This window comes from Phlebotomus papatasi, chromosome 1 (assembly GCF_024763615.1).
Source record: "Phlebotomus papatasi isolate M1 chromosome 1, Ppap_2.1, whole genome shotgun sequence".
NCBI lineage: Eukaryota > Metazoa > Arthropoda > Insecta > Diptera > Psychodidae > Phlebotomus > Phlebotomus papatasi.
In genome coordinates this window covers 87,792,444-87,816,176 of record NC_077222.1, presented here as the reverse complement: position 1 = coordinate 87,816,176, position 23,733 = coordinate 87,792,444, and the positions used below count along the sequence as shown (strand labels likewise).

At 35.8% G+C, this 23,733-nt stretch overlaps 1 protein-coding gene across 2 annotated transcripts in view; it reads right to left on the bottom strand.

Annotated features, from left to right (window-relative positions):
- Positions 1-9,284: 9,284 nt before the first annotated feature.
- LOC129797953 (zwei Ig domain protein zig-8-like) overlaps positions 9,285-23,733 on the bottom strand; it is a 163,621-nt gene continuing 149,172 nt past the window's right edge. The window contains exons 6-8 of one of the 2 annotated variants that reach the window (XM_055840849.1): positions 15,120-15,247; positions 14,876-15,044; positions 9,285-10,709 (exon numbers count right to left, since the gene is read on the bottom strand). In XM_055840849.1, coding sequence (XP_055696824.1) covers positions 10,570-10,709; positions 14,876-15,044; positions 15,120-15,247 — 437 coding nt within the window. In that variant the 3' untranslated portion in view covers positions 9,285-10,569. Of the gene's footprint in view, positions 10,713-14,875; positions 15,045-15,119; positions 15,248-23,733 lie in introns of both variants that reach the window. The other variant, XM_055840848.1, reaches the window with a different exon arrangement.

Genomic DNA, 23,733 nt, shown 5'->3' with positions numbered 1-23,733 from the left:
TAAAGGATCATGAAAAAAATGCTTATTGGGAACGAAATTTATGTTGTCCAAACTCGAGATTAAGGAATAAGAAACATATTAAAATGATAAGCTTTCTTCAGATAAGGGAACTGTGTTTAATTTCGGACATACCGTATATAAGCGTCAAAGTTTTAGGTTTTAAATGTAAATTTTAAAGGGGATCTCAGTAGCACAATAGTCAAGATCGTTGGGTCTTGGGCGCTTCGATCACTAAACCACTGCAAGTTCGAGACCCGCCCGGTGCAAATAACTGAATATCCAGAAAAAAGACATCTTCAGTGTGATAAAAAATAATAAAACTACGGGAACGACGCTTCTGGGCCTCAACCCTTTAAGGACGAGTGGGACACCGGTGTCCCAAAACCAAAATATTTTTTTAGGGTTTAGAAAGTTATTATGTCCTACATAAATAGTCAAAAAAAAAACGTTTTCGAATTTGGGATACCAGTGTTCCACTTGTCCTTAAAGCGTTAAAAAGCGGTTAATCATATTTGTTTTATCCAAAAATATTCTTAATAATGCATTTGATATTGAATTAAAATATAGACATTGCTTTATATGCTAGGGGAAAATACCCATGCTTTCCACGGTGCCAAGCTTGAAAATTACGAAATTTTTCCTTTGTTTCTGAATAAATGTGACTTCGCAATATATTTTAAAAAACAGGATACTTTCGCCTAGTTTTTTTTTAAATATGGGTGCCATGAGTCATATTTATTGAAAAACATAGGAAAAATTTAGTCATTGTAAAGCTTGGGACCGTGCAAAGCATGAGTACTTTCCCCTATATCGGAGAACTAAGTTTCTCGAAGTCCTTTGCCCTTTCGGAACTGTTTCAAGGATTTTTCTTCAAAATATCGTTTAAATACGTAACGACACTCTTTTGAATATTTGGGTTTGTACATTCTCTAGAAATTGAAACAAAAACTAAACATTTATGTCATTTTAAGAAATAAACGAAGTGTCCGATATTGCAAGCTGTCTGAAATTTTCCACTGTTTCCCCATGTGTGCGATTTTACTTTTAAACCAAAATATTGAAACTTAAAAGACTTCTAAATAAGGTACATTAACACAATGATAAGAATCTGAAATTCACTATTAATCACTTCAGACTAAATATAAAAACCTGTCGTAATTGTACAGATAAATTCAACGAAAACTAATAAAAAATGCATTTTTCTCATATGATATTTAATTTCGTCAAATTTTGGAATTCAGCGTATTCACTGTTGTTGATTTTCTTGTGAAATATTCACAATATTTAGGATATTTGCAATATATATATTTTTTTTCAAAAATTTCGAAACATAATATTTGCACAATATTCACAGAATTTGTATTGCTGTTTCATGCTGCATACCTCATAAAAATGCATTTTTCGGAAGAACCAGATGTTGTGTGCATTTTTTCAATATGTTTATTATTTTAAAATGTACTCTTTTTTCTATTTCCATAGTAAGAAATGTAAATACGCAGATTTTTATTGAAAAATAGTTAGGGGAATGTAGGCATGGTTCGCGCGGAGTGAACCTTCAAACGATGCGAATTTTCTCTTTGTTTGCAAAGAGCTAACTTACCATTTCTCATCTCGTCTCTTGAGCTTAATAATTATCTATTTTATGCCTAAGAAATGACGAACTAACTCTTTGCAATCAAAGAGAAAATTTGCGTTGTTTGAAGGTTCACTCTGTGCGAACCATGCCTACACTCCCCAACGCGAAATGAAATGAAGGAAAACATCGCGAATTGATATGATTACTATCAGCATTTACTGTCAAGAAAGGACACTGCTGTCTCCCGCAAGTGGCGATGGAAAGTGTTCTCAATTAGCTGATATTCTCAATTTTAGGTTCTTAAAATTTTTCAAAAACTCACATAGACACACATATTTGTTTTTGTAATTCTCAGCTTTTGTAATTCTTAATTATTGTTTTGCAAATTACTTATATGGGAAAGCTTTCAGACTTCGCACAAAAAAAGGATGTTCATGTTAAGTGATTTTTTTTCTAACTACTATACAAACCGTATCGATTCTCCAACTATGATATGATTACAAATTCTCATACTAGGTTTACAAACCCACCTAGCAAAATTCCAGGAAGTCCTGAGACTTTCCACAAGAGGACAATGGCAATTTAATGGTGATTTGTGCGAAGGTAGAGTTTGGTTTCCCCTTTCGCACACGATTTATGTCACCGTTGATCAGTCTATTTGCACCGTAAATTTTCCATAGGACACTAAAAATGGCATAAATCATTGCGTTAGAAGAAACTACAGTAGAGTCTCTTAAATTCGAACGCTCGGGGGGTATTTTTGACATTTCTCACCTCCCAAATTCGAACGATTTTTTCAAAACTAACGATATTTTTGTAAGATTTAATTGTACTTTGCGTCAAATTCCCGTACTTTCTCACAAGTCTTTCAGTGGTAACATACTTCCTTTTCATTTTATACGATCACAATGTATGTAAACATTCAGGAAGAAGCACATAAATATGATTTTCATTCATCCAGAATCAGATTTTTTTTTAACATAACCCCACAATTGACATCTTGAATCCAAACGTCGTTCGAATTTGAGAGATTCAGATTTGAGAGACTCTACTGTAATATATTTGATTAAATCGTTTGCATAAGAAAGAAAGCGTTTTAGTAAACTGTTTTTGGAAGTTTTATAAAACATGTCTTTATCGCGTTAAAAACCCGCTTTTTTATTTTACAAAAGTGCTTTTTTTTCAGTGAAGAGCACTGGGATTAAGGATGTGTCGAGGTCGTTGCACCCTTGCCTAGTCTTGGGCATTGAGGACACAGCTGTAGTCATCGACAACTTCTAAATGGAAATGGAACCAAGAGTGCAGCGCAATCTTCTAGGAAGGGTCAGCAAGGTCTTTATTCATTACCTTGGGCGACGAAACTAGCAGTTTCGTCCCAGATAGAGTATTGCCTCCTCTACCTGATTGGAAGTTTCCTGGGCTGGGGCTTCCTTCTACCTTGGCAAATGTCGCGGCTGTTGCTCCTTATCTAGCTGGTAGAATTAGCATCCATTCCACAGGAAGTGTTTAAGGCGATTACCCGTTTCCCTTATAATGCAGGACGAGAGACGAGGCTATCGCCTCCCCTGTCTGACCGAGAGTAACATCGTTTCTTGATACGTCTATGCTTCTCTTACTACTTTGTTGATCTCCTTCTAACGTCCTGGGGAATCGTAAGTGAATCTTGTATGAGGACACTTCTGGTGATCGCCAGTGAAATTTTGTTTCATCTCAAGAAGAGTAACAAACTTTTTGTCTTGTCAAGTACTTTCGGTCCGGATTTTTGTTTTTCTTGAGGTGAAACAAATTTTCCACTGGCGATCACCGGAGGTGTCTAGCGCCAGCTCATTATCGAACAACTTAAGTAAGTCTGTCCTCAAATCCGACCAGGGGATCGCTCGGCAGATGTCGTTATTCTACTTCTGGAGCGTTTAGCGTCTTGACAGTGTCCTGAGTAAACCTTCTCCTGCTAAGTTAGAGATTGTCAGATCTTCAGGAGCAAGGAAATCCTAGTAGTACCTAGTAGTACCAAAAGGGAATCTATCGCTGTTGAATATCAAGCCCTACCCTCGGGGATCCTAAGAGAGAGTATGACACTCACACGTCTAAGACGTCTAGTCTAAGCCCTAAGTTCCTCTTCTTTGGTCCCGTTTGACTCTGCATCATCGGCAGCAAAGTCGTGGCGCAGTACCCCTGGGTTTACCTCTCACAGACGAAGAAACAGATCATCATTGACTCAACTTGAAAGGGTGCCGTTGCACAACGGGGCCAAATGTCACTCCTGAGAAGATGTTTCTAAAGAAGACAAGTAGGTGGCGTTTCACTCTTACTTACGAGTTCAATCCTAATGCTCCAGATACACTTACGACTTAAGCGGAGAGACGGCTTAACGTAATTATAATCAAAATAATATTCATATTACATTTCCATCAGTTTTTGACTAATAGGTCTTTCAGCTTAAACCAAGAAAGGACTTAGTTAGTGAGAAACTGATGGGAATTCAGCCTAATCATTATTTTGATTATAACTTAAGCCGTCTCTTGGCTGTAGCTGATCCAAACCTAGTCTTTTTCTCCCTGTGTAAAGATCACAAAGTCTCATCCATAAAAATATGAAGTGTTAGAAGGCGAAGTGTGTGCGAAACCTGAAAGACTTCCCTTATCTTCCTTTGTATCGATTGTTTTACAAATCCGATTTAAAAATTAAGATCTCTTACAGCTTTCAATATTATTTACCTGACTGAATAATTTTATTTATAATCTTTTTTGAAAGTTTAATTTTCTATTCGGCTCACATCTTAGATTCAATCGTCGTAAATCTTACAATTTTGTCACGCTTTCACCACCCTTGTTTACCTCCGAGTTGTGATGGCAACTCCAGTGGTTGCACAAGTTCCCTGAAATGGAAGTTTAATTGCTGTAAATCATCAATTTATTAATTTTAATGTCTGCAACGATGGAAAGCAGCGGGAGCGTGGGAGAGATCGATTGCGATGGGATTTACTGAGGGGGTCACTCTATGTGATTTATAAACATTGTTGGAAGAGGAAAAGACTTTTCCCATCTACTTTTCCCCAAGTGTGATTTTCTACATGAGAGATCTCACATGCCAACTTCTTATCCTCGAGGGCCACATAAATTCCCTCAGTTGGTGAATCTGAAAGAGGGTACACAAAAGGCAGGAGAAATACACAAATATTGATTTGTTTCAATATCATCTCTTGAAAGAGTCTTTATTCATCGAAAATAATCTGTTTCGTATTTTATTCCCTCACATCAACTTAGGATATAATTCTGGTTTTTTTTTTCTTTGATTCTCTTATTGTAATCCTCTCATGTCCATCATGGATCATTCACAAATCAGGTAACAACTATTCCAATGCCAGTCAATTTCCTTATTTCTTTTTTCTTTATTCTTCCTTACTTTATTCTCAATTCATCCTATCCCTATAGCCGGATCTGGCAGAATTTGTGTAACAAAATGCTAAAATATCTTTCAAATGACTCGTTATTTTAAAATTCAACATTATCTCATTCTTTCCAAAGTTACCATTTTCACTTAATTTATTTTTTTTTCTTTTTTTTATAATAATGGAAAATGACAATTTGTTCTCATTTATAGAAACAATTGAATATTAATCTATACAATAGGTTTTTTTTTGAAATACATAAATCTATATTTAAATTAGTTTTTTTACATGATTCACTCTATATCAATATCTCGTTTAAATTTTATTCTTCTGTCTATCGGACAGCATTAAACAACTCTCTGTTAGTCACAATTCATCCTTCTATGTACAATTGTTGTGTGTTAGTCAATGTTTGGTTGGCAGAGGGTGGCTTTTTGCAACAAGCTCCATTGGGAATTGTTCCTGTGCGACGTTGTGGAAGGCTGTATTCCCGCCAAAAAGTCGATTTTCAAAATGGAATTATCACACAAAAATGTCTCTGTTGTGCCATTTTCGCGACACTCACCTCCCCAATACCCTTCCCAGACACTCCCCATATCTTCAATTATCATTTTGACTTTCTCCAAATGACAAATAAAATTTCATTTAATGTCGCTTCCTCTGCCGACAAACTCTCACCCTCTACAGCTTTTCCGGGAGGTGAAAATTGGTGGGAGGTTTCTGGAAGTGTTTGCTGAATGTGGGAGAAATTCCTTTTGCTGGCTGAGCGATTTTTTTTCTGCCACCCCAGAATTTTCCAAGATAATTCCATTTTTGCCCAAGTCGCGAGAGGTTGCTTCATTTGGCGCAAAGAAAAAAATCAACCCACTTCTTTCAGGATGGGAGGGAGGACCATGCATAACAAGAACATCTCAAGAAGAGTTAAATAGATTAGAAAAGATGGGATTCTCAGGGCAGTTAAATTATCATAAATCCATTTGATAGGATGAAGCTTAAAAATGTTTACTCTAATTTTGATTTGGTTTTGGTAAAATAAAAGTTTAGCTGATACTCATACTATTCAAAAACCAACATTGAAAAAACACTAACAATTGCTGTCAAATTCTCAGTTTGATACTTAGCGAAATCAAATTTATCTTGCTAGAAATACAATATTGCTGGTTTCACCAAGATACAAAATATTTTAAATTTGATTTTCTATTTTCTTGAGACTAAGGCAGTGATATAACGTACTTTGAGAACCAAAATATAAATCAAAGTGTTTGAGTAATGACCTCTACCTCCTCTACACATCAAAGGAATTTATACCCATATTGACGCAAATTTCCTACGCTTGCGTAAAGACCGTAACGAATAAGCTTCCCTTTAGAATAAGATGGGTACTATCAGTACCGTAGATGCCGATGATTTTGCACTTAAGGAATAACTATATCGCAGTTTTTCGAAAGCATTTCTTTAATTCTAGCACTTAAAAATGACCTTTAGACCTTTTTTATGTGCCTATGGTCGCTAGGCCATCTTTAAGTTCTAATATAGAAGGAAATCAGGGTGCAAAGTCACCCACTTTTACGATAAGCAGAGATAATAATCTTATGTGTTCTGTTGTGCTATTAATCATTTAAGGACGATTGGGTCACCGGTGACCCAAAAAATGAAATTTTTTCTACGGCCTACTAAAAAGTTCCTTTGCTCTAAAAAGTCAGAAAAGTGGTTTTTCATGACCCTCAATTTTTGACCTTCTCGTCCTTAAAGGTTAAAAAAAACGAGGCTGGATATCTCGTCAGTTCGCTTCAGGTCTTTAGGCTGTAGGAAAATTGAGCAAATAGTGTAAACGATGGGCAATTACAACTTTGAGTTATTTATTATAAGGTGATAGCGAGTTATCAATGCATATCCTGACGAAGCTTACTACACTTGACGAAGTAGGAGCTAAACGTATGGAGAAATGGACTACGATCTTGCAAGCTTCATATTCATCCAATCCGATTCGTGGGACATTTGGAAAAAAATTCCAACCTCTTAGGTACACTTTAGAGATAAGGTTTCCATAGATGATAAGCTTGATCTTAAAGTTTCTGTGTATGGAAGACCAATGCAGGAACCTAAGAAATCATTAGGATTCGGAACCGTTATGGGAAGCTAATGATGATCTAGTTAATGCGAATGATGAGTAGGTTCTTCTTGGGATTGTTTTAAGGAAAAATTTCTGATACTGATAAAGAAAAGATTGGTTCCTATAAGTCGATTCGATGTGCTAAGGCATTAGCTATTCTTCAATTGGGACGAATCATGAATAAAATCAATACTAGAAACAGATTTTCCAGAACCTGAACTGCCCAGAACCTTAAGCACTTTCACTGTATCCATTATCCTGCTAATTCTCGAGTATTCGTCTGTAACGTGGGTCTTAGGCGAACAGATTTACGAACTCTTGGCTATGACTGAGAATGTAATTTTTTAATGGACATTTGGACCCGTGTGTGAAGTGAAGTAATTGCGGAGCCTATTTAACCACAAGGTGTATAAGTGCTACTAAGAGGTAACTGACGTGAAGAAAATATGCATCAATAGGTTATGACTGGTTGACCAACTCGTTAATGGATGACAATACAGCCTGGAAAGTCTTTAGAGGGATACCGAGTGGGGTTGTATGACACTGCCCATCGTTCTCATCCTAAGTTTACTCCGTGAGATACCCTCTTGACTGGGCCTCTGGCTGTGGATCACGGAGCGGATTGTGAGTGCCCTGAGCATTATGACACCTCTGCCATTGTCGTCTGCCCGTCTAGGCCTTTCTAGTTCTTCCCAAATCTAAAAAGCAAAATCTCCACTTAGAGGTCTTCATAGTAAATTCTCTGCCCCCACCCTCTAATGAATCCCAATGAATTGGTGGCAGCCAAAATCCTGAAAGCCAAAATCCTGAAAGCCAGAATCCCGAAAGCCAAAATCCCGAACGCCAAAATCTCGAAAGCCAAAATCCCGAAAGCCAAAACCCTGAATGTTTAAAATCAGGGATAAAATTATATGAAGGAAAATGTTTAGAATAATTTCCCAAGACACAGAAGAATTCCCTTTGCCTCCAGAAAGCGCGGGTGCAACCCTGGGAGTAGTTATGACACTTTTAAGAATTCGGGATTTTGGCCCGTTCGGGTTTTTGGCTTCCGGGATTTTGGCGTTCGGGATTTTTGCTTTCGGGATTTTGGCTTTCGGGATTTTGACTTTTGGGATTTTGACCGGGACCCCATGGAATATACGATTTATGATTCAGGATTTGTGCCGTTTACCTGATGAGATCGGTCATGATAAGTCGGCGGTAGACGCAGTAAAGCATTACTCGAAGAAATTGAATTGAATTGATACTTTAAAGTTTCGAAGGGACAAGGCAGACCTAATCTTCGATAAACTGATGTTGTCGACTAAGCCACCTACTCATTATGGGTAAGAATTGAGAAGAACAGTGCAGTGGTGCGTAACAGGATCGAGTAGCCACAGGTTCTAAATCAGGGCTAGAGTAATGCCCTAGACACACTTACAACTTAAGCCGAGAGACGACTTAGTGGAAAATGATGGAAATGAAGTTTAACCATTATTTCGAATATAATTACGCTAAGCCGTCTCTCGGCTAATTCTCAGGTCTGTCGAGGCCCTAACACTTGGCTATAGCCCTGGTTAAGTAAGGTAAGTAAGTAAACAAAAATAAACAATATTTAAGAAACGTTTCTAGTGGAATAGCTCTACTCAGGCAATCTGATTTGGGTCTAAAATGAAACCCTCCTTTACGTCTCACTCTTCTTAAGCCAGTATCGGAAAATCAAATCAAATTTCGTTCAGTTTTGAATATTGGGCAGTGAATTTTACATAGACTGAAATTTGTTTCCTCTTGCAGAAACTTAATTTAAAACTAGCTTAGAAAAATCAGTCTGGACGGAGGAATACGTAAGAAGCATTCCTAAACGAATAATAAAACGAATGATCTTAAATAATTAATTAATTAACATAATTAATAGAAGCATATTATTTTGCCTGTGAGTTGTCTTTTTTTCTTTTCCGGATGAATTCGATAATGATGACAGGTAAAAACGATTTCTTTCGAATTTAGGACCTTACAATAGTAGTGCGTCTAAACAATGGATAGAATATCAGATAGAGCAGAAAGTCAATTTTATCGTTCCTAATCTGAGATTAAGAAAGCAAAAAAAAACCTTAAATGTTTTAAAAAAAAAAGAAAAAGTTCAAGCTTTAATTTTCAGATTGTGAACTTTAATCCAAACTTTCCAAACTTTTCCAAAGAAATTTAACATTTTAGATCAAAATTGAAAATTTATTTTTATAAGAGAATAACGATAAACCTACAAAGGACAATTTGAAGATGTACAGCTTAGGGATTTATCTCTAAATTCAGAGGTTTTATTCAAAAATTCATAATGCTGTGAAATAAGGTTTACTTTCAGGTTAAAGCATAATAATCTAATCTTTAATTCCCTTTAGTGACTAAATCTGTGCGCTTTTCCAGATTTAACCACACCTGGCTGCGAAATCCCCTGGGGGACAATTAGTCTTCACGTATTGTCGTCTCTACTTGTTCTTTCAGAACCAAGAACGACCTAGAAAGTGGAATTGAGCTCTTGTGCAAGATGATAAATTCGATGTGACGAGAGACTTTTGGATGCGGATAGGTGTAAGATTTGGTCAAGAGGGACTTTGTGAGTTTTGAGCTTTTGCTTCGAAGTTTCCCCAGAACTTGAAGCGCATTGCTATCGGGAAAAGTTTTGAATCCTCGTGTTTTATCAAACTCTACATTTGACACCACATGTGTCTTGTTTATTTGATTTTTCTCATCTACTTTTGTCCACTTCTTTTTTTTTGCACCCTGGGATTTTGCACCCTACCAAAATGGGCGGTAAAATTGCTAAGATTGGAAGGGGGATCACTTCAAAAGGATTTTCCTGGGTTGTCTTTTGTGTGAAGCTACCACGGTTAGTTATATTGTGTTTACACAACTTGTAAATCCATGTAACATCCAGGCAGAGTCTATAGAATGGTCTAAAAATAAATTATGTAAATTTTCTCCCCTGAACCTTGCTCAGCTCTAATTTACCACACTCTCCCCCGGTATTGTGTATGCATTTGGGTGTACTCCAAACTGGGTTTCCACTTCGTAATAGGATTATGCTTCTTTTTTTTTTTACTTTTGGAACTGAATGAAAAGTGAGATGGCTAGCAGAAAAAAAATCCTCCCTCAAACCTCTGCAATTTTCTCCTACTGGGAAAACTTTAGCAGTATTGTATGGCCAGGGAAGGGGATGAGAGTTTGCCGATGGGAACAAAAATCGCCTGATTCATCAGATCAAGATCGTTGGCGATGCTTTCGGCATTAAATGCCTCTGTATATATAATATACATCGGACAAATATTTGCTTAAATTCGAAAAATTCCTAAGTGAAAGTCGGGGATTTTTCTTTGTCCTGATTCCCAGACTCGAGTCCATCTCCAGTCGAACTGAATAATTTAGAAGCGTGTCAGACGGTCTATCATTAATGCTAATTCAGTGCCATACCACCTTCCGGCGGCTCCATTAGCATTTCGCCCTGCTGAGAGACGGTAGCTATATATGGAGGTGAGAGTGTCGCCAACAGTCCCATTTCCACCGGATGCTCGTGAAGAAGACAGCCACGAGGAGGAGTGTGGCAGCATCTGGACCACGGAGCTTCATCGACACGCCGTGATGCATTGCAGCTGGATGTTCTCCTGAAAACATGGAGAAACTAGTAGATTCCATTTGGCTTATAGGGGTTTAGGGGGTAGGGATGTTTTTGCCAAAATCACTTTTCCGTCGGAATTCATTCTTTTGGAAATATGATGAGATTTAAAAGAAAAGAAGGGACCAAATGCGAAACCGGATTATTTTCATGTTGGAATGTTCAGTTAAACCTTCAAAAGGAGTATAGGTCTGTAGCTTGAATAAGGCAGGGGTTGAATATAACTTTTTCCTGGAGATTCAGGGAGAACTTTGAACAGATTTACGGATTATATCAACCACATAATTCCGGAGTAAATTATTAAACACATTTATCTGAATACATTTCAGGAGCCTTATCATTTAAGGTAAGAGTAGTTGGGAGAACACGGATATTTTAAATACTTCAAATTCTTCTTATTCTCTCTACGTAAAGAAAGCAAACCGTATTTCAAGCTGAACTACAAATCGATAGACTTCTCTTACTTATTAACTCATTATAAAATAGGGGAGACTGGGGCAAAAAGTCACAAAACGGATATTTTATTTTTTTACAAGCTACCCGAGCACCTACAAAATTTCTACTTAGCACACTTTTATAGGAAATTTACCGCTGTTGTACTCTGTGAAAGTCACTTTCTTCTATTTTGGAAGGAAATATATTTAACGATCTGTTTTCTAAAAGGTAATTTTGTGATCATTCTCAAAAATGCTGGGGCAAATAGTATCAGGCATAAGATACTACCACAGTTTGATTCGCTTTATTACGGGATTCAGTAAATTTAAGTAAAATACCGAGATTACATATTTTCATAGGAAATTTATTCTTCTACACCTTTGTAAAACACCGTTTTCTCTATCTGAGTGAAAAAAGCGTATTTTAAGCTATTTTACAAAAAAACACACAAAAGAGTGCAAATCGTTTGGCCAATGCAAACAACAAGCGGCGACGCATAGCATTGAGGTTTTTTCACCGTGGAACATCAGAAATTGTTTCGGTTTTTGTTACTTTTTGCTCCATAGCTTTTGTTACTTTTTACCCCAAGTGGTCGCTCCTAAAATATAAATCTAAAATAGATAAATTCGATTCTAAAATAGATAGAGGATTCGTATTCAAAGAATATCCAGATAATTTGGGAAATATTCACCAATAATGCATCAAATTTAAAATAAGTAGCTAATAATTGCTATCTTCTGCATGGAAAATATTTCAAAAATAGGGCTAAAAATTTCGATATTTTTTATTTTCTAAATTCCTTGTTCAAATTCTATCAAACTTACGACATTGAAGGAGACCTATGGGGGCTATCTATGGAAAAAAATTTAAGCCGCTATCTTATTTATATTGGAAGATATTGAATTTTAAAATTTTCGATTTGTGACTTTTTGCCCCAGACTCCACTACTTTTTGCAATTTATAAGGTATCGATAAATTTAAAGTGCTGTAACACTGTTTATCCTATACATCGTCGCTTCCTTCTAGTGCACAATTCTAAGTAAAAATACTTTTTGCTCAGTTTTAAAATTAAAAAGACATTTGAGCAAATGTTTTAGCTTTAAAACATGGAAAATATCGTATAGCTTATAGCTGGTATTTCGTAGATAGCATCAGTAGTGTACTAACTGTGTATTGTGTATTATCGAGAAAAATATTTTTATTTAGTAATATTTTATAATATTTTCATGCAATAGAATATTATAATAATCATTCTTTCAATAATTTTAATTTACAGAAGAAGAGTTTGATAAACTAAATAAATGGCTTTCCGAAAAGTAATTTGTAGCTATAACTGTTATTCAAACCTATAACTAGAAGGTACGGATCCTTTTGCCGAAACCACTTTTTCGATTAAATCTAGAACTTTGAGATTAAAATTTTACGAAAAAAATATACATCAAATACTTTACCTGGTTTTTAATGTAAGAATAACTTTTATATACTAAAGTATTTAAACTCCCTATCATATAAGGGTTGAAAATCCCTTTTATCAACAGGTTTTGGAAGAATTATCGATACGAATATTTATTACACAAACCACTTAACTCTGGACCAAATTAAACAATTAGTTTTGAAAATATCTTCTAACGTCTTATTAATAAGCTTAACCTTTTAAGGACGATTGGGTCACCGGTGACCCAAAAATGAAATGATTCCTACGATCTTCTAAGGTTATGCTTTGCTCTAAAAAGTCAGAAAAAGTGATTTTTTCTGATTCCCGATTTTTAACCTTCTCGTCCTTAAAGGGTTAAACGAAGAGTAAAATTTTAGGACATTTATTGCTTCAATCTTGAGTTAAAATCCTCAAAGGATATGTCGGTATGCGTTAAAAATCCTTAAATGAAACATTTCTTTTAATCATTTAAACTAGTAAAATTTAGTTTTCGCAAAAGTGGTCATTTCTAAATTGCTAGTTTCCGATTCCAAATGTCAATTTTTAATAAAAACATGTTTAGTTGTGCCAAAAATACTAAAAATAGGTTTTTGAAATGCTCAGGCACTCTCTAGGCAGCGTGCCATCGTATTCATCCAGTCACCTCAAAAAGTTGGCACCCGCATGGATTAGACAACCATCCGGGCACGCTGCCACCATGCTTTCTTCACTCCTTAGGGGATGTAGGCGACCACAGAGATCAGCTTTTCTCCCAATTATCTGAGTTTACCGGAATAATTTTTTTAAAGATTTTTTTTTTCTATTGAATTACAAAGAAACGCAAAATTCCAAACCGAATAAGTGTCTTATTGTACTTCTTTTCTAAACTACAAAAACGAATTGATTTTGTATCTGAATATGGTCATGAGTTTTAAGGTTCGCATATAACCTTGTTTCGTAATTGGAAAGATTTTTGGACATATTTTGATTTATGAGGACAATTGTTCTAGCAGATTATACGAAATAACTGAAACTGGTACTGGCTTAAAACTTTGACACCCTTGGGAATTGGGTTAAACTTCAAGTCTGAAAACTGCATAAGGATTGCATATGGCTGGTTCTTACATATTTCACAGATACGGTGGACAAAATAGGTTAATATCGGTTATGCTGGATCCACTTACGACTTAAGCCGAGAGATGAATTAACGTAATTATTAAAATAATGATTAGGGTAAAGTGATATAAGTTGGACATAGTGTCACAAGTTGGACAATTCGCCGGTACAAGTTGGATATGGCTTTTTTCTTGATCAGTACAAAATTTGTTTTTAAGCACAAGGAACCAAATTATAAAACTAAAGCATTAAAAATATACAAATATAAATAAAGTACTAAATTTATCAAGAAAAAAGCCCTGTCCAAATTGTACCATTGTTCAAATTGTATCATTGCCCAACTTGTACCACTTTAACCTAGATGACACTTTCATCAACTTTTGACTCATCCATCTCTCGATTTAAGTCATTAAGTGTGGTCATCACGTTAAGAAGTAAGGTTCCTTAATGTTTTATTAAGCTTTATGATGATCAACTTTGACATAATATAGGTCTTCAGCTTTAAGTTCAACTAATATAGCTTCAATGTTTATGCTTTTCTGTTTTTAAACTAGAAAACTAGAAGTTTTTTTTTTAATAATTTATTTAAATTATTAGTAAGCCATTTTCACATTAGAGTAAAACTATCAGCTGCATCATCACCTTAAGTATTCAAAATTATAATTAAAAATTCACTGGAAAAACATTTATGCCATTCCCTGTAATCAGGACATTATTGTAAATCATAATGATAGGTCTCCTGTCTCATGTTCGTTTCAAGGAATGGATCATCATGCTCTATAAATTTCAACGAAATTTCTCGTTAAATCCCCACTCAAAATGAAATACCCTTGAGCTAAGTATTTTCACTATTTAACCATCTCAAATTCAGTATAACTTTTACTGCAATATGGTAAATATGAGGAACAGAAATGAGCATATGAAAACTTTGATTATTAACCAGAATGTTATTCCACATTAATGCATAATGCTCTAGAATTCAATTACATTTCTGATGCATCAAATGGGGTATTTCAGAGGGCATAATGTTGATCTTCATGTGGTGGTAATGGAGTGAAAATGTTTGGTAAACCTCAACAAAATGGAACGCTTTAGTGCGAAATAGTGCATTAATTGCAGCTGGAGTATTTCTGGTTATATATCGTAAATGAATAATGTTCGGGGGTGAATAAATGATGGAGTCTTACCATTGAGGATGTGGACGCGAACTGACGACGGATTGGCATTTGAGGGGGCACATGTGTAGAGCCCTGAGTCTATCTGGGAGGCTTTTTGGACGAGCAATCGGCTAGTTGTGAGTGGTCCTTTCTCCGTCACCAGAGATATTCCGCCTCTGGGTGAATCGAAGTTTATCACCTGGACATTTTCACAAGAGCATTATCAGAAGTTGTTGAAGTGGAGGATGTGGGGAAAGGGGTGCAAGAGACTCACCTCACGATTGTGTGACCAAATCATCGCCGGTGGCGGTTCCGGAGCATAACGCACTACACATGTTAGATTTATCGTTGAATCCTTGTTGATAAACAGGTCGTGCCCACCAATAATTTCCGTAATGGGTTCTGCAATGGAGCACAAAAACATGTTGGGTACTTAGTGAAAGGGACTCTCTCATTTTGTCCATGTGTTAAATTGTCCGGCAAAATTTTTTTATGATGTGCTACTCTTTGCGAAACTCTCATTACATCATCATTTTTGCTACCAAAACAGATTTGGAAACTCTTTGTAGATGGTAGATTAGAGATTTCAATTTGCAACATCGGTATGATTGGAGTGCACAGCACATACGCAATGGTGCTATTCCAATGAAAAGAGGAAAAATCTTTCTTTTGAACATTTTTTTCTACTACAAGTCTGTTCTCATGTGCTTCTACGTTATCGACTTTTCTACGTATTGGTTCATGTCACGACTGTTTGGTGGTTTTTGAACATACCAAGGCCTTGAGAAAACAGCCTTAACAACGACCAACACAAAAAGGTCAATAACGCAATAGCACGTGTGAACACTCTTGTCCTAAAAAAAATATTCAGGAAAAAGATTTCGGTTTTCACTTTTCATTTTTCTTTGGAATAGCACCATAATTCACCTACTACAAATTAGCTGGGCCCTGAGGGAAAATTTTTACCACAAGCGGGAATTGTTACTAAAATAAATCTAGTGAGAAAACTCATATAAAATTTATCTATGCATAATTCAAAATTACTCATTTATCAGCCATAAAATTCAGAATATTGCAAATACCTTACGTAATTTGTTTTAAGTTCCTACTCTAAATCGAAAGGTTTGTAGCAATATTTGTTAAATAATTCAAATGTATAAATTTCAAACTTTTTTGAACAACTGCCAAGTTTCTTGAGTAAAAACATCTTCTAGTAACAATTAAAAAAATATATATTAGTTGTAATGATATCACAATTATTATTATATATTATTTTATTTATTATTATTATATTATATTAATTATTATATTATATTATTTTTATAAAGATATATTATGTATAGATATAACATCAATCCTTTTCTGTCTGGTTTGTTAGGAAGTTTTGAACTTTTTTACGTTATTTGAACTCCTTCTAAAATTCTGTATATCTGCAAAGAATTAGTATTTTAATTTGTCTACAGACCCTGCTCAAAAAGAATTTAAGGAAACATTTTCGTATATAAAAATTATAATATCGGAATTTTCAAAATTTATTTTTCATAGTAGAAATCGTAAATAAGTGTGTTACGGTGCTCTTTTCTAGTTAAACAGCTTTGAAAAACTATTGTAACTATTTTAAAAAATTAAATTTTTTATTCTATTATGTACAGTACAAAAAATAGTTTAAAACGTATAACATAATTCGAGACTATATGTAGAGTAGATGCTAAACCAAGATAGGAATAAACAAAGATTAGGTTTATAATTAAGTATGCTCAGTTAAAGTGAGTCAAGTTCATCGGTGAATATTTAAAATATATTAAATTTACTGGGGCTACATTGATATACCATATTTTCTGCATTTTTCTAAACAAAACTGTGCTTTAACGTAATGTAATTCAGCGTCAAGTGTCGTGTTTCGATGTAGCCATAGCTCAATATAGGTCCACTTTCCCCTAACCTAAAACTTACATTAAAGTTTCAATTAGACCATTATACCGGCTACAGGTTAGGGACTTATGGCTGAGACTTATTGCTTAGGTCGTAGTCTGAATAGATCGGGTTTTGGCTAAGACCAAAAATTTGGAAATTTATATGGACTTCAGACATATGACTTAGGGCTTAGTCATATGGTTTAACTGATCTAATTTCTTACCAATCATAATTTTTTGGTAAAATTTAACTTAGGATTAGATTTTTTAAGATAAAAAGGTTTTCAAAAAGCGATAAAATTACTCGCTATAGGAAGGGTTGCCAACAGCGAGGAGTCTAGTGACACGATGACAACTTTACCATAGTCTGTCAAAAATCTTCCACACCATTATTCAACTTACTTGCTGGAAAATACCCGAAAAGAAAACACTATTTCATTGCAAATGTGTAAATAAAGTTGGGTTTTAACGCAAAATTAATTTGAATGTACAAATCAATTATTGATCTAAAAACTATGTGGTTAGGGTCGGCTTCTTTTAGAAAGTTGTAAAACTGTCCAACTCAGTATAACCCCACCTTCTTCTGTATTAAAAACTTTAAGAGGATTTTACGAGCTTGGGACTTGGGACGGGACCTCTGGTTTAATGATATGACTCAATTTTTAAAAATCCTAATCTTGCAGGGTTTTTGAGATAATTTTGTAGGAGTCGTTTCTTCTACAATACTCCTAACGGTCATTTATTTGAAAATTGTGTGCCATTTCCCTTCGTGACAGCATGAGAGAAATGGAATGCGAGAAGGAAATAGAGGCAGTCTGGGTTTGACCGTGAAGTGAGGAGTATGAAGCTCCGAGTCCTGGGCTCCTGAGAGCGAATAAACGGGTTATTCCAGGGCCCAGGACAACAATTTTGATTTAAGATTAGATATAAAGACCAAGTGATCCATTTGATTTTGAAAAACCATTAAAAATTCTCCTGTTTCGAAGCCTTATTGAATAGGGCTAAGCTCCTAGTCCGAAACTCGTGTTAGGATTAACTTGTCCATCACCTGGGTTAGAAATTGTAGAGTAAGTCGTACGCTTTAAATGTTTTTGATATTGTACAATCAACGTAACCTAACTTAATCTTACACATTTTGTATTAAGGATTTAATGCATTCTTATGCCGGAATCTTATCTTTTCAGGTCAATATCTTCAACTACATCTGGAAAAAGCTAATCAACGTTTTATCGCAACTCTGGTAATTTTCTGCTCAATGGGTCGTCTTGTGTACTCAGTCAAGTAGTTTCTTTTTTCCGCAGTTACATTCAACCCTCCTCGAGGGGCACAGAATATGCACAAAAGGTGGCATATTTCTGGCAAACTGTGGAGAAAAATCCTGCAAGAGTCCTCTTCTTTTTTTGGCAAACACCAACCACAAGACCACACAGAAGCTTCATGTTGTCAGCATATTTGTCTTCCACATGACACTAATATCATAAATTTATACCAACACACGAGTTATCAGTACGTGGAAAAAGGCAGGGAGAAAAAAAAATTACATTACCAGGATCTTCATAATTTTTTCCCGAACTTCTCACCCAAACTCCAGAATTTCTTTTTTTTTTTTCGAGAGATGACATTATCCGAGGGCGGAGTCTGTGTGGTGGAGCACCGGAAAAATATCCACAGATACTTCTTGCAGTAAATTATCCGTAGGAGCGGCTTTTTCCCACCCAAGCCCTCACCATACCAGGAGAATAGGGTCAGAGTGGAAAATGTTCTCGGGGGTAAAACGTATGCGAATAATAACAATCCAATTATTCTGAAGATAATGTGCCATGGGCGGTGGGTGGATTTTTATTTGTTTTGTCTTTGTGGTATTTTGCGTGACAAATTCTTGGGACTTTTTCTGATGAAATGCCCTCAGGGAGGATGTTAAAAATTTACAAAGTCAATTTGAGGTCTCGCGAGAGCTGTCACGGTGTATTTCGCCCATGGCTTACCAATGAGTATTTTGTGTATGAGAACCAAAAACAACTTCTCTTCATGGAATTTTAAATATTGAGTAATTTTATCTTAGTAACTTATAGGTCAGACTTCTTTCACAGTATAAAATTTTACGATATATGGACCAAAGATTCATAGTAAGTTAGTTGCTTATGGGTCAAGTGGTCCCTATTGTTACAAAAACTAAGCTCAAATAGAGAAAAGTTGTAAGATATAGGTTATCCAGTCTAAATAAAAGGTTATATTTTTACTTAAAACATGTTAGGAAAATTAATCTCAAACTTTTAGCCAGACTTTGGCAGAAGAAAAATCATCAACTTTTAATAATAATTATTTTGGATAAATAGGGTAAAATGGGGTAATTTGGAACCATTTACAATTTGGTACATTTGAGATTTTCTCACTGTTTTAGAGATTAATCGTCTTTTCCTTTTATTTCGCGGTCGGTGTTTTCTCTTTGCTCATTTGAAACAGTGAGAAAGTCTCAAATGTCCCAAATTATAAAATGTTCCAAACTACCTCATTTTACCCTAAATATTTTTGCTGAATTATTTTACAGTTGTCTTCAAAGAATACTGTAACTGATTTGGATGCAATCTAACTTTTTTTTATAGTGTATAGACTTAAATATCAAGTCAATAAAGGGTTCATTTTCGCCCTCTATGCTTCAAAGCCTAGTAAACAATTTCAATGTTGTAATAGAAAATTTGCTTAATTTATTGGCTACGATTGAAATTTGTAAAAAACCCGAGCCGCAGAAATTGCACCAAAATTCTGTGACTACAATACTGATAAAATTCAATTTAGCAGTTTTCAATGAATTTTCAATTAAACACCCCACAATGAGGATTTTGTATATTATTAAAATCCACCCTTTCCCCACTGCCACTGGCACAAAATTGCAAATAACTAGTATAAATTGCGGCAACTAAGCGTACATTTCCCATACAGGGGAAAGCTTCACAAGTTTCATATAATTAAATTTATTTAATTTACCTAAAATCCACATACACCCCAAATATGTATTTGCAGTGTTTTTTCTGAGTGGAACTGGTAAGGGTTGGAATAATATAAACCCATCAACAGTTTCCCACTTTTCCATTCATAAATGGTAATGTTTTGCTATGGTGTTGCATACAAAGCAACTCCCCGCAATGATGAATGTTTCAGTGCGGCAACGTAGACATGGAGGGGGGGGGGGGTTAATACTTAATTTGCATTTAAAGTAATTTCTACGGTAATAAGTTTTGGTGCAATAGGAAATAAAGGTAGAGGTGAAATTGCCATTTTTCCCTATATTTTCATGCTAACGTCACATCCTCTTTTGGTTCTTGCTTTTCAGCATTTCTTCTGTTACATATAGATTTTTTTCTTAATAAAAGTTTTTCAGTTTTAGGTAGATTTATGGGTCGAAAATCTGTAATTAAAATTGCAAGTAATCCAAATGCATAGTTTTCACGTTCAAGCTGAAAAATTGGACATTCCGACAAAAGCACGTGAAGTGTACTATATTTTGTTACATTCGAAATGGAATAGAAATCTAATAAGTCAACTTATTAAGTAGTGCTCGGTATTAGTTCAAAACAGTTTTTATCAAGAACTTTTCAATTTAAAATTTAGTCGAGAAAATACTCTAAAATATTGATAAATTGTATTTCCAGATGCAACACTGATTTAACATTGAATCTTTGGCAATTATTTCAGGACTGTAATTGGTATTTTGTTAAATTTGTGCATTCAAAAATACAAATGCGAAGTTAAACCATTTAAAGTTAATAATTAGGGACAGATGGGACTAACATTGAGCTAGGGATATATTAAAAACGCTATTTTTCGCATATTTATAAAAAAGCTGGATCCAGCTGTAATTTAATTTGGATCTACAATTGTTTTGTTTATCCAAATTACATTAGGTTAAAGCCCAGTACGTTAACAGTATATTAGTATTGGTCTGCCGAAAATTAATCTAGTCAAAAAATAAATAAAACCGGTACCGCGGCCAAAACCCTGAAAGCCAAAAATCTGAATCCGAAAACAAAAATTACGAATGAGTCAAAATCCTGAAAAACTAAATTCTGAATGGGTGGATATACCGAATGGGTCAAAATCCTAAAGAGAACAAAATTATACGGAGGATAATGTGTAGATATAGAATAATTTTCCAAAATATAGGAAATAACCCTTTGTCTTTAATAAACTCAGGTAGTATGGGAGTAGATAATGACACTTTTAGAAACAAAGATGGAGGTCTTGGAGTCCCAAGGATTGAGTTATTAGTCCAGGCAACAATTCTCAAGCTCGGTCTCAATTTCACCACATTTGTAGACCCAGTGCTACTCCGTCCGGAGGATGCCGGGGATCTCCGAGCAAAAATGAGGGGCTATACTTCGGTTAAACTGTTTAGGGGAAACTGGGGCACCACCAAACACGGGGTACCACCAAACCTACTTATCCACTGAAAGAATGGTCGAGATAGTCCAAGTAGTTTAGAACTAAAAATTAGTGTTTGGTGGTGCCCCAGTTTCCCCTACGTGGCCCTTGGTGTCCTCACGCTCACAGGCCGTTGAGAACTTTAAGTCCCGGGAGCGCAAGGAGGTGCTGAGTACCTGGGCTGAAAGTCGTGACCAGGGAAAGGCCTTTCCCGCGTTCACTGGAAGTCAGGTGGAGGGGATCAGTGGCTCTATTGTCCTAAGCTGCTGCACCGCTTCCTTTTCCTCACGACCCTGCGTGCCCGCATAAATACTCCACAAGGGTGTCGCGAACCCATTCATATCAAAGTCCAGTTTGCGAATATTTGATTAATAAGCAAATTCTTTTATATGGCACTTGCAATTGGTGAGGAGGAATTCCGCGAAGCTAAACATTTCCTCTTCAACTGAGTCAGTTCCTGATTGGCTCTTATACTAGGGGGTAGTAGGGCACCATTAAAAGTGGGGCACCTTTAAAATTTGGATTTTTCTTCTATGCTTATATGGAACTGAGCCATATCATAATGTAATTTAGCTTCTCAATCTGTTTATGAAGCTAAATTACATCACGATAGGGGGAAGTGGGGCACTTTTGAAACTGGGGCACCTTTGAAATTGGGATTTTTCACCTATTTTTAAATAAAATTGAGCCTTTTTGTGATATAATTTAGATTCTCAATCTGTTTTTGCATCTAAGTTATATCATAATATGGCTCAATTTTATTTAAAAACAGGTAAGAAATCCCAATTTCAAAGATGCCCCACTTTCAAAGATTCCCTACTTCCCCCTAAGGCCAAATTTTATTTAAAAGTAAGTGAAAAATCCCTATTTCGAAGCTACTCCACTTTTAAAGGAGCCCTACTTCCTCCTAATCATATTTTCAATAAAATATTTTTAATCAGAAGGGCAATTTGAGTATAATATATTTAAGCCCCTACAAGGGAACAGGATCTTCACCGCCAAATTCACCGGGAACCCCGATGTGACCTGCCGGGCATGCGGGCGGTTCCGGCGACTCTGGGCTACATTCTCAGTGTCTATATCTAGACAAAAAGCAAAAGGATCCAGCGCTAGAACAAGACCCATGATCTCGTCACGGTTGAAGTGGCACGAAAGGTCGCAGGGGGTAACGCTCCCCAAATAGCAGACCTTCACACTCCCCAATGGCACCCGTCTCCAACCCGACCTGGTGGTAAAGAACCGGGAAGGGGCATTCGTAGTCGATGTAGTAGTCCGCCACGAGGATGAGGATGGACTTGCTAGGAAAGATGCGAGACGTACGGAGCAACCTCCGTGGCAGTTGGTCCCATCGTAATGGAAACCAGGGTATGAATTCTGAGATGCGTGAGTTTTTCACGTGAGAAACTCACGGTTTTTAGATCGTTTCCTGTTTCCTGTAAACGTTTGGTTAAACTTTCACAAAAAATGTCACGTGAAACACTTACATCATCTAAGAATTCACATGAAATTTTTGACGAAAGTTTGACAAAATGGTTACTAAAGGTGATCTCAGAGCCGTGAATTTCTCACGTGAAAAACTCGCCATCTCAGAATACACACCAAGGGCAGCAATCTCCCAGGGACGGTGGCGGGTCTAAAGCGCCTAGGTGTTTACACCCGGAAGCTCGAAACTAATGTCTCCAAGTTCGCCCTCTGTTGCTGCATGGAGTTGTAATATCGATTTATGGAGTATGGAAGGCGATCGAGGCTGAGAGAAGCCTGGCCTGAACCTGACCTCGGTCCCTTGTGGCGGCCTATATGTTATGTTCGCCGTGTCTCTTGTGGCCGGTAATTTTTATATAATTTCGGGATTTCGATGCATTCGGGATTTGGACTATTTGGGATTTCGATCCTTTCGGAATCTTGACCTTTGGGAGCTCGACTCGGGATTTTAACCTTTTCAGGAATTTGCCTTTACGGATTTAGGCCAATACCTAAATAAAACAACTTTTGTTACTTTAAAAATAAGACTGGTTAGAAAATTTGTACTTGATCACTTGATCATTTATTAAAACTGAATTGGTTTTGCTGCGTTACATCTCTTTTAGATTATAAATATTTCGTTAAATCCTAATGTCTATTTTTTTCTTAACCAAATAATTTCATAAGGTTAACCTACTCCTTTCACTCGAGTTTAAATTGAATTTGACTTTATGATCTTGTCATTAATCACGTAATCATCAACAAGAAGAGATTGTAAAGAATTTCAGCTAATAGAATATATTAGCAATGAAAAAATCTTAAAAAAGACAATTTTTTGGATGAAAATTTAAGGAGTTAAATAAAAAATAAAAGAGGAAAGTAGTTATTTTTTATCAAAAGTGACGGATAGTGGTTATTCCACCCTATTCGTGATATTTATTGAACAAATTTGAATTAAGCATTTATTTGCGAAAATCAGTATCCGTTACCTATTTATTCTATTGTCTTTTATTGAACTACATTTGTTGGTTGATCAGAAAAACAAATTAGCTAATTTCCGAATTGACCCATTTATTTATTTTATTCTATTTACAA